This window comes from Tasmannia lanceolata, unplaced genomic scaffold, assembly GCF_043159265.1.
Source record: "Tasmannia lanceolata isolate RefF3 unplaced genomic scaffold, GAP_Taslan_0.1 ptg000037l, whole genome shotgun sequence".
NCBI lineage: Eukaryota > Viridiplantae > Streptophyta > Magnoliopsida > Canellales > Winteraceae > Tasmannia > Tasmannia lanceolata.
The window spans coordinates 8327909-8340075 of NW_027518714.1; the positions used below are offsets into that span (position 1 = coordinate 8327909).

General features: G+C 35.9%; 1 protein-coding gene across 1 annotated transcript in view; it reads left to right on the forward strand.

Moving 5' to 3' along the window:
- The first annotated feature begins 3359 nt into the window (after window positions 1-3359).
- Window positions 3360-12167, forward strand: part of GSL04 (glucan synthase-like 4) — a 39466-nt gene continuing 30658 nt past the window's right edge. The window contains exons 1-9 of the mRNA XM_077370420.1: window positions 3360-3722; window positions 4424-4524; window positions 7342-7463; window positions 7624-7705; window positions 7957-8064; window positions 8386-8505; window positions 8660-8752; window positions 8837-8928; window positions 9110-9236. Coding sequence (XP_077226535.1) covers window positions 3521-3722; window positions 4424-4524; window positions 7342-7463; window positions 7624-7705; window positions 7957-8064; window positions 8386-8505; window positions 8660-8752; window positions 8837-8928; window positions 9110-9236 — 1047 coding nt within the window. The 5' untranslated portion in view covers window positions 3360-3520. The remainder of the gene's footprint in view (window positions 3723-4423; window positions 4525-7341; window positions 7464-7623; window positions 7706-7956; window positions 8065-8385; window positions 8506-8659; window positions 8753-8836; window positions 8929-9109; window positions 9237-12167) is intronic.

Consider the following 12167-nt stretch of genomic DNA (forward strand, 5'->3'; position numbering starts at 1 on the left):
CACTTTCGCATACATGCTTTCCCGTCGAGTACTGGATTAGCTGGCATAATGAAACGACCAAAGAACAGAACTGAGAAAAGTAAAAAATCTAAAGCATATTGGGCAACTCTGCTTTGGCATCTGGTCTTGCGATTGTTCATTACTTTCTTGTTGCTTCATGAAATTTTGCATCTATTCACACTTGATACAAATCCCATTTCTGATCTTATAGTATATGGGTCACCAACACAATTGGCATCATAATATACTTTTACCTTTTACCTTTTTATCCTTACTACTCCCACAAAACAATCTATAATCAAGAGTGCCTATAATGTATTTTGTAATCCCTTTTGTAGATTGTATCTGTTGCTTGTTCGGTTCATTCAGGAATTAATACACTTGCTAACTGATTGCATGTCCAAAACTGATTATTGGACATAAATTTACGTTTAATTTTGAGTCCAATAATCAGTTTTGGACTTACAATCGGTTCTTCAAATCCAAAACAAACAGGGCTTAAATGTAGGTAGTATACAAGGACATCAAATGTAGTGGTCTCCCTCTTAAGCTTTTGTCCAGTCTTAGGAGAACATAAAATTGAGACTTGACAAATGAAATATGGTGTGAGATTGAACTTTTGCATGATGATAGTGAGTAGTGCTTGCAACGTAAGTCTCTAAAAATCAGAAGTTTATGCAACCATGGATTTTTTTTCATGGGATAGTAGTTCAATCAAGGGGCAAGAGAGAGGTAGGGATGGTTAGAGGAGGCTTGAGAGGGCATGAGTGAAGAGAGGGTGAGGAATGCTTAAAACACAGGGAAAACATAAAGAGTGGTGTTTTTTTTTCCTTGCCTCAGTCCCTCTCAGGTATCTCCCTCTACCGCACTCTTTCACCATTGTGTAAGCTAAAATTCCATGGAATAAAATTATAGTTGGATTGTTTGGAATGGACAATGTGTGATAGTGCTCAAAGAAGAACAGCTCTGTTTGAGGAAATGAAATATTCATCCATTTTTTTTTACTTGGCTCTAGTGTAAAATAGTCATAAATACACTAAGAGGAGGCTTTACCAAGAAAAGAAAAGGGGGCAGATATATCACTTCCCTTTGGCCTTTGTGCTATTGAATAGGTGGGCCCACTTGTACCGCTGCCTGAAATGTCACTTACCATGTAACAAGAGACCCCTCTCTTAATTTAACTTCTTTGGAGAAAACTTGTTAAAATGAATTTTTATATGGTGGCCGAGCGTGAAGTCGCATGTGTGCAGGCGGTACCACCCTTGATATTTGATCCAACGGCAGCCCACTTTTTAAGAGGTCGCTGTTGGATCAAATATCAAAGGTGGTACTTTTGTCATAACCCCCTACACAGGACTTCACGGGCGGGCACCATGTAATTTCTCTGTTAACGCCTTAATGGAAAAGTTTAAAGAAAGAGGTGTAAATATCAAAACCAAGGGTATGAACGTCAGTTTGTATAAAAAACTAAAATGCATTCTTCTTATAAAAAACCTACGGTTTCCCTTTTCAGCTTCCATGCAAAGAGCCAAAGACTGTCTTAAAGCAAAAAGGCTCTCCCTTTTGATTTATAATTCAAAAGATTGCACACAACCTCCCTTCGAAGCAAAGGAAGAAAGCACTTTAACACACAAATTCCATTTACAATTTCTCAGTATCACGTTGTCTCCAAAATTTACCATTTTGCCCACGCCCCCATCATCTCCTACTCATGTTCTCATATCTAGTGGGCCACCACATGAAAATCCGCCACTCAAAGCCGTCCGATCACTGGCATAAAAATGGAATGACCAATCAAAGATCATTTTCCTCTAGATGGACGGCTAAGCATGGTACATTTTTTGCTTCCGCGATCCATAATAGCTCTCTTGAGAAAATTTTCAAGATGTGGATAATTTTACTATGGAATTTTCCTACGAAATTTTGCGGAAGAACAATTTCTCGGCCGACTTTTGCAGGAGAGAACAGCCGCATAAGATGAATTAAATGAATAAGACAAAATCTCTTGAAAAGTGAGCCTATGTGGCTGTTCTCTCATGCAAAATTCATCCGCAAAATGGCTTTCCGCGAAATAGCCTAAGGAGTCCCAAACTATGTGCTTCTTATTTTTCATGTGCTGTAGAGATTGTCGTTATTAACTTTTGTGTTTCCCCATCATGTTTCAATTATTAGAGAAGAAGTGTATTTTTTTTCTTAGCTTTTAAGAAAGTAGCCTCAACATGCGCACTTACAAGTACACCAAAGCCATGTAGATCAACACAGCCAAAAAGTTTCAAACTTAGCTCTGCAATTTCTTTAAGGACTCTAAAGGTTGGAAGTTTGGAACACGTCTTTTACAGCTTTTACTTGCTTTCTTTTCCTTTTCAATTTCTTCCTCAACTTTGGGCTTTCAACGTTGTTAAAAGTTTTGTAACTCGGTTGCTTTTGACTCAGAAACTTAACCCAACTAATCGGAATAGATTGTACCCAACTCCTTTTTGGACACTAGAGAATAGACGAGTCATAGTTTATTTGACTCGGTACAAATTTTCATGCCATTGATCGTATGGCTAGGATTGTCCTAGATTGATTTTGCACGATGGCCCATTGGCACTTCAGTTGCTAAATAGTGCACTGTTTATTTTATACTCCTCTAATAGCTCCTAATGAATGACTCTTACAAGTTACAACTCCCAGTAATTATCATCCCCAATTAAAAAGGGAAGTGATGTATCCGCCCCTTTTGATTACTTGGGACACCCTTGAGATTCAATTGGTCTGATTGCTATGTACACTCCTGCAGGGTGTCCCAAGTAATCAAAAGGGGCGGATATATCATGACCATATAAAAAGGGGAGTGATAAATCGACTCCTCAAATTGATAAATCGACTCCCCATTTGTCTTTCTCTCTCCTCTTGGTTAGAGAGAGAAAGAGGAGAGAGATAGACGCATGGGAGTCGATTTATCACTGCCCTATAAAAAATGCTTAATAATGTGAAGACTGCACTTTTTAAAACAAAGGCCGTGTGGATATCAATATCTGAAATGATATCTACACTTCCTCGTTTTGATAATGGCACTTCTCACATGGTAATCACTTTTTGTCTTTTTTGAGTGGCTCTAGTAGCTTTCCGGCAATAATGACAGAAATGATTCCACACTTCCATGTTTTGATAATGGCACTTCTTACTATAGGGAACACTTTTTTGTCTTTTTTGAGTGGCTCCAGGTAGGCAGGTAGCTAAGCTTTTTGGTGAAATATAAAGAAAAGAGTTTCTTTATCAAAACAAAGGGCTATCGATATTACATGTTACAAAACGGCCTATTGCGTTTTTAAAAAACGGTTTTTTTTTTCCGCCTCTGTATTTCATCACACAAACCCTAAAAACCTCACGTTCCATCTACCAAAAGAAAAAGCGAAAGCAGAAGATCGTTTCGGCTTTTCATCCATCAACCAAAAGCAAAAAGAAAGAAAGAAGATGGAAATGCGAAGTAGAAATACCTCCAAATTCCCCTCATTGGATTCATATCTTTCGCGCAATGGCAGAAATCTCAGTCTCAGATTCCATCCCTGGAAAGAGAATAAGCTCTTTGAGACCTCTAACAAGGTCAAGAACAGTTGGATATGTTGCAGAGCCCTTTGACAGTGAGAAATTGCCATTGGCATTGGCTTCAAACATTCGTCACTTCCTTCGTGTTGCGAATCAGATCGAGAGCGAGTCTCCTCGTGTTGCCTATCTCTGTAAGAAATTTAGGGTTTTAGTAGACTGATAACTTTATATTCGTCTGGATCTATTTTAAGTTCGGTATTATTTATTATTGATTGTTTTCATAGTAGTTTAGATGTTATGGATATTTAATTTGAGTATCCTTACCAATTTAGATCCTATATACTTTGGATTCTTGTCCTGTCTCTAGGAATTGTGTTTTCTTCTTCTTTTTTTAGGGTTTTGCTAAGAGTGCCCTTAGGGCACTCGTTAGGGTGCATTGGAAACATAATTTACACATGTTTCCAATGAAAAAGTCTTAGAACATTTGTAAAAATCTCAAAACGTGTGTAAAATTACGTTTCCAATGCTCTTTAACGAAGGCACTTGTTAGCAAAACCCGTTCTTTTTTTTAGGGACATTGGGATGATTTGTTGTATTATATTCCATTGGTTATTAGAGGAATATGCAACAATTCATAATTTTCCTTTTAATAAACTTTCATTCATCTGAAGTAGTTGATATTAGATGATGAAAATTTTATTTCTCTAGGCGATTTATGTGGTATTGTTGAGATTTTAAAGTTTTAGGTTTTGTTCTTTTGTCTGTAGCTGATTTATTTGCTATATTTTTGTTTCTTGTAATTAATAAGGAAAACAGCTTCATTTGAAAGGGCATTGATGTGCTTCTCTTCGCCTCTCCTATAGCTTTATATATATGCTGGTTTCATGGACAGGCCGCGTCCATGCTTTTGAAAGAGCACATCAAATAGACCCCAGTTGTAAATACCGCGGCGTTCGACAATTCAAAACCAATCTTCTTCTACGACTGGAACAGGTAGTGAAATTCTTTATTTAATTGAAGTCTGTTTTATGTACCAAAAACATGCTTATGCAAAATTTTCTTATTTGCCTACCTAGATATGCAAAGCAGACACTGAAACTAAATTGAGACCAAATTGAAGCAAGATTAGGTCACTTGCATAACATGCAAAAGCACTGATATGGATGGTGATTCTGTGTCCTTGTGGTGGAAAACCAATACATATCGTGTGATACTTCAATCCTTGGATCTGATATTCAGTCTCCCTAATAATCTCTCTATTCATATCATTCAAAAGGAAAAAAAAACCCTCACCAATGCATTTCGGTTGATACTTTAATCCTTGAATCTGATATTCGGTCTCCCTCATAATCTCTCTATTCATATCATTCAAAAGAAAAAAATAAAATCTCTCTATTCAAATTCTCCCTTTGTGTTCTAAGTTGTGGAGGCACTCCATCTACAGTTTGGGATCTGAGGGGAATATTGTTATGATAAGCCACAGCGGTTGTAGGAAACATGGTCCAACAGGCCACATCAAACTAAAACCACTTTTATCCTTCGAGATAACACCTAGAGACACAGGTTGAATGATGTGTGATGCCATGTCAATCTTTCACCTATAAATAAAGGCAACGTTTTAAATTTTGGTTTTAATTTCGGTACAAAATTTCGGCCAAAATCTCACGGAAACATTTCGGTACGAAATCACTGCCGAAATCCAAGCTAGATTCTTTTTTTTTGAATGGTCCAAGCAAGATTCTTCACCACTGGATTTTTTTTTTTGGTCCTCTTTTGGAATTATCTTTAGTTCTCTTTTCTGTGATTGGGGTTATTTTGTCGAAATGTATTTGTTTTTTTATATGAAAACAAATGGACGGAACGCCGAACGAAATAGACGAAATACCGAAGCGTCCCATTCCAGTGACCAAAACAAAATAGCGAATGGAATGGAATTCATAACTTAGTAGAGAACAATTTTGGGAAGGTGTGAACTAGAGGTGTTTTGGATCGGTGGACACGATTGTATCAAGGGAACTCCAAAAAGGAATACAGTCATTGAAGGAATTTCGGGCTTTTTGTATCAATGATGGTTGTAGTTAGTGTAAGTAGGGGGTCTCTGTTTCTCCTCTATGTGAAAGTGAGAGAATAAAATTAATGAAAGGGAGGTAACTTCATATAATTTCTTTCTGGATGGTGGTTATATTTTATTGCTGGTTTGGCTGTGGACATAATCACACCACCGTGATGATGCATTTTAATCCTTTTTCTTTGCTATATTTGTTTCACACGATCTTAGGGATTTTGTGGGTCACTGGAACAAGACTTTTCTTGTTTTGCTTTTCCAATAACAATTACTGGATTGCAGATCAACTTTTTTTGTGGTTTTGGAAGCATAAAGGGTTCCTAGAACTCATCTAAATATCCCTTAAAATGAATTAAAATCACAAAAAAATTGGAATGGATAATAAGGATTTCCTTTTCGATTCATCCCTGGAGTTGAATACCTCATCAAAGGATTCTTTTGAGTGGTTGATGCAACCAATCATGGACATTTTCCCCAGAACTCACCCTCATATTATTGATGACGAATTGATTGAATTTCTCTTCCTTAACCTGAGTACTATCCAAAGCCGATCGTCTCCCTGAGAATGAACTGACAATGATAGGTGTTGCCATTAATCACTGTCAGTTTGACATCCATAATGCATCCACAATTGTATCTTTATACTTCTTGAAATTTAATGGTTAGATTATTCTTGACGATTATTCTTGGACCGTCACTCAGCATGGTATTCAAGGAGGTCGAAACATTGAAGGTAAGAGAAATGATCGACTTCATATGCATTCCATTGGTCCTCTTCATAATCCAATCTCGTGCTTCTACTTGTTAAGTAGTAACCTGAAAATTTTCTTTTTGTAAGTTCACTCTAACCCACTCTCGTTTCAAAATCTTTTATCTATGATATAAATTTCCTGCGTCGTGGTTTTTTGCATTATTCTCCTTTATACTCCATCGTCTCCTTGAAATGGTCTATGAAGGCATAACTTCTTATGCTTCAACGATGGCACCAAATCTAAAACTTTTAGGAGCTTTCCCCAAATAATCTCGAATAGGGACTTCTCATAGTTCAACTTACCAACTTGTTGTAGGCCAATTCGACTAGCGTAATGGTTAAAAGGAAAAAAATCAGTTTGGCGTAAAGCAAGATGCCATTCAGAAGGATGTTCTCCAATAATGCAAATGCCAAGTCTATGATTGGTTACCTCGGTTTGATTGTCCAACTGCAGGTTGTAAGTGCTTGAAAATTTTAACTTTCTATCAACCTGCTTCCATAATATATGCCAAAACTGATTCATAAACAAGATATCTCAATTGGATGTGATCATATTCTGAACACCATGTGGATGCACCACTTCCATGAAGAAAATATTCACAATATATGTTGCAGCACCCTTCATGTACTCAGCGGTCAGATCCATATGGAAAACAAACTTATACAAGCTTGGGGGAGATGGACATAAGTGACTTCTGTTCCGCACATGATGTTGTAAATGGCTACTCAGCATCTTTTGTTGTTCAATAGTTGGAACTTCATTGTTTTAAGGAACTAGAACTTCTCCAAACATCATTTGTCTGTGATCCGATGCATTAGTCGACCTTTTCTTGCTCTGCCACTTATTTCCTGTGTTTACTATTTTGTATGTTTTAAATTAGTGATCATGAGGGTCAGCTGTTTAATATTTAGTGTTTTGTGTTGCCAGTATGAAAGTAGTCTGATCTGTTTTCTCTTTCTGCATCATGTTTTCTATGCCTTATATGAAATACAGGATGCTGAAGCCACCGTTTTGAACCGGAAGGAAAAGAGCGATGTGCGGGAATTGAAATGCTTTTATCACAAGTATGCAGATTACATTCTCAAACATGGCGGAGTTTATGAAACAGCAAGTAGGTATTATTCATCCCCTGGCTTATGTGTTGCAATCCAATGCTTTCTTGAGGGTGGCCTATATTCCAATCCAATGCTTTCTTGAGGGTGGCCTATATTGGGGGTCCTAAGCACCGTATTTGATTTTGCACTATGCCTGATGGATTTGTTGAATTTTTCACAGTGAGCTGTTGATGAAAGCACATGGAATTGTTTTTGTTCTGGTTGAAGTATTGAAGACAGTTACATCTGACGCCAGTCTTGAGGTTGCTCTAGTTTTATTTTTCTTTTGTTAATTACAGTCTTGAGGTTGCTCTAGTTTTTTTTTTTTTAATTACAGTAAACCTTGTTGAGTTGAGTTGAGTTTAGGACAAAGGATAAGTTGAGTTGAGTTGAGTTTAGTACAGTAAACCTTGTTGAAACTTGTAGACATATTCTAGGAAATGCGCAGTAAGTTATTATTCCTGTTGTTTTTTTTTTAATGGTAACCTGTTTGTTCCTCTTATATTTTGCATAGATTGTTACTTCTGGTGAAACTATTGAGGAGAAATCTGAGTTATGTGTGTACAACATCCTTCCACTTGGTCCTGGAGGTGCGCAGCAAGCAATTATGCAACTCCCGGAGGTCAGATGACTGATAACCCACATGAGCTTTTAGTCCATCAAATTTGAATGTTTTTTATCTAATTTTTTTGAATGATTGAATGTTTTTTATCTATAATTTGTGCTTGTATGTCATTCTTCCTATTTGATTCGCCCAAATGCCTGCACAAAAAAAATGGATAATGATTCAATTTAAGTAGCTAAGGCACTCATTGCCATAGTGGTAAGACTGGCTTACTGTCATCCGCAAGATTATCTCCAAGGTTTTCTTCTGTGTAGCATCAGTATTTCCAGCTAAGATAGTGTCTGATCTGGTCGTTAATAAACTAAATATACGGTGCAGATTAAAGCCGCAGTTGCAGCTGTCCGCAATATTCGTGGTTTACCATTAGCAGAAAATCATCAGAGATCAGGGTCTTTTATGGACTTACTTGATTGGTTGCAGGGCTTGTTCGGGTTTCAGGTATTTCTTTTGACATTTTCTATTATAATTTGTATGTTTGTACTGTTGATCATTTTCTCACTTAATCGGTGGTAGTATTTATGGCCACATGACTTATTCGTAAATTTAAAGAACAAACTAATATATTTAAATGTGTGTCCATCCATCCTCACAGAAAGGAAACATAGCCAACCAGAGGGAGCATCTAATTCTACTGCTTGCTAACATACATATTAGGCAGATTCCAAAGCCAGCATCAATGTCAGAGGTATTATTACTATTGAATGTATATCTCTTAGGGTTACTTTGATAATGATCTTTGAATCTGAAATACTTTTTTCTATCATATCAGTTAGATGAAAGAGCTGTGAATGGACTGATGAAAAAGTTGTTTAAAAATTATAAGAACTGGTGTAAATTTTTGGGGAGGAAAAGCAATATTTGGTAAGTTTTCGATGAGTCACTATGTTTCTTTTTATTCAGTCAGGGATCATGATTTTGATGGGATTCATTTACATGTTGAATGGGTTTTTGCATTTTTTACAGATTTTGTTAAAGAGCTTCTTCTTGTCAATTTCTTTTTAGTTCTCAGTCTTTTGTAGTTTGTTGTTACTGGTGTCTGCAGGTTACCATCTGTGAATACAAAAGTGCAACAACATAAAATTTTATATATATGCCTTTATCTTCTCATATGGGGGGAGGCTTCAAACCTGCGGTTTATGCCAGAGTGTCTCTGTTATATTTTTCATCATGTAAGCTACAATCCTGGACACTCTTCATTCATGATAGATATTTTTCATTCTTAATTTATTACGTGGTGCTCATGTCATCCCTATTTTAGTTATCACTGCTCCTAGTAATGTCGATAATGATTTTTTTCTTTATCTAGGTTATTATACATTCATGCTTTTGAGTTTTGGTCATATAAATGTCCAGTTAGGAAAGTTATTCTGCTTAGTCTTAAGAGGTCTTTGTTTTCAACTGGCACTACAAAATTAATACTCAAGTCCTATGTACTGCCATTCCATCTTCCCTAGCCAAGATTAATCTACATCTGCATTCTAAGCTACACTAGCCACCTATCAACTCCACCCAACCTCACAGTTACTAATTCCAGTTAGTTGTATATGCTGGTTATGGGTTCCCATCTTATTTCAAGGGTGTGAAACTGACTATTGTTGATGTATTTGAAGCTACTCTTGGCTTCAATAGCTGTCAACAAGGGTAGAGAACTGCTTTTAGAGGTGCCTAAAGTCTAGTTATTATTATTTTTTTTCTAAAAACCATGTGCTACCTTCTACCTCCCATGAGCCATTTCTCTATTTTGACTGATTGGAAATGATTGACTTTAGAATAAGAATGTCCATATTTTCAATTTCCTTCCAATGTGCCTCAACATGCCAAAGCCAGAGTCTTGTCTTGTATCACAACAAACTTGCTCTGATACCAAGTAGAGCACTACATGATTTTTATTGAACTCGTAAATTTTAGAAAACAGTAACAAACACAAATGTTGTAACTCCCGTGTACATAATACCATTAGAAACTATGATTTAGATGACACTTCAAATTTCCAGCAGAGTGACAAGTATCGGCACTCCTTTCGACACTTGTAAATGTGCTACTAGAACTGTCAGACTTAATGTGGGTGCGTGTTGAGATGTTATTGTACCTTGTCAACTGATATCGTATTTGTTATCAAATATTGTGTTTACCTTTTTTATCATTAACTCGTATTTTATTATTAACTTTTCTTTAACTAATATTGTTGTGGTCCCTCTACCCTAAACCTAAAATACTAAACAAACACTCCTCCAATTTTATATTCATTATATCCTATTCATCTATCTTTCTTGATAGGTGTTTACATTTTTCTTGTCAACTGAAATCGTATTTGTTATCGAATACTGTGTTTACCTTTTTTTATCATAAACTCGTATTTTATTATTAACTTTTCTTTAACTAATATTGTTGTGGTCCCTCTCCCCTAAACCTAAAATACTAAACAAACACTCCTCCAATGTCATATTCATTGTATCCTATTCCTCTATCTTTCTTGATATGTGTTTACATTTTTTTATCATTAACTCATATTTTATTATTAACTCTTCTTTAACTAATATTTGTTGTTATCACTCTCCCCTAATCCTAAAATACTAAACAAACACTCTTCCAATGTTATATTCATGGTATCCTATTCATCTATCTTTCTCGATACATATTGTACACTGAAGACAACTAGATTAGATTGATGAATGCACTGCTATTTGATTATCTCATGTTTCTTTGAGACTTATAATTGCCTAATCCTTATATTTATTAGTTTGTTAAATGAATACTAAGCTTTGATTTCTAATTTATATATAAATGACCAAGGTACGCCTAATCCTTATATTTATTAGTTTGCTATGCACACAGTCCACATATCCTGGAACTTCACTAGTTTAGAAACTAGTAGAAGTCCTTGAAATATCCTTCATCCTTCCCAAGCTTAAACTTTTCTCTTTGTTCATGCTTCTTATTCATATCAGACTTCATTTATCCCATTTTTCACCTTGGAAAGTTTCCAAATTGGAAACTAAGAAACAAACTCCAGCTTTCATGCCATCTACAGTACACATGGGAGAAAAAAGAGACTCCTAGTAGCCCCATAAATTCCCCAATATTACCCATAAAGGTAAAACTTCACTTTTTTCTGTATGAGGCAACTTGGTGATGTCAACATAATGTCAAGATGACATCATGCGGACATAACTATAGCTGGATAATTTTCACCTCTTTTCTTCATCGTTTTTGGTCCCTGTTGTGATGAATTTTGGCTGGAGTTTCCTGGGATTGTGGACTCCGTTGAGATATTTCATGGATTGTATTGATAGCTGCATCACATACTTATTAATCACCATTTGATTTGTAGCAACCCAGAAGATTAAATCTTCTTTTCACATCATTGCTCCTATCCCATTTCATAAGGCTTGTCTTACATCTTGGTGCATATTCCTGGAGATCATTTTTCATTTGGTGCTCGAATCTGACCTTTACTAGGCATTTATATCGTATAATTTTGTAATTTTTGCAGCGCAAGCATGTGGCTGTACGTGCATGTGTTTGTGGTATGACAGTCTTGAATGTGTACAGTATAATAAATTTTAATATATATATATATATATATATATATATATATATATATCGAGAGAGAGAGAGAGAGAGAGAGAGAGAGAGAGAGAGAGAGAGAGAGAGAGAGGAATACTAAACTCAGGGCACCCTTGCAAAAATCAGCTGAAAGGGTGCCCCCATCGGCTGCACGTCACCAAAGTGCATTTAAAACTCTTTGACTTGCAGCCATTATAAATGCATTTTGGTGACGTGCAGACAATGGGGGCGCCCTTTCATCAGATTTTTGCAAGGGCGCCCTTGAGCTTAGCATACCTCATACACACAATGTATTGAAAATTAGAATCGTAATCGTAATTGTAATCAACTAATCATAGTCGAATCGTAAATCATGAGATCCATTTAGATTTATATATATATATATATATATATATATATATATATATATTATAAATAAATCAGAAAATAATAAAATAGTCAATTATTTATTTTTTATCCAAATTCATTAATTTAAATTGAAACTACTATGATTAGTTATTGAATATCATAATACGGATTGTTTGCTAACAAAC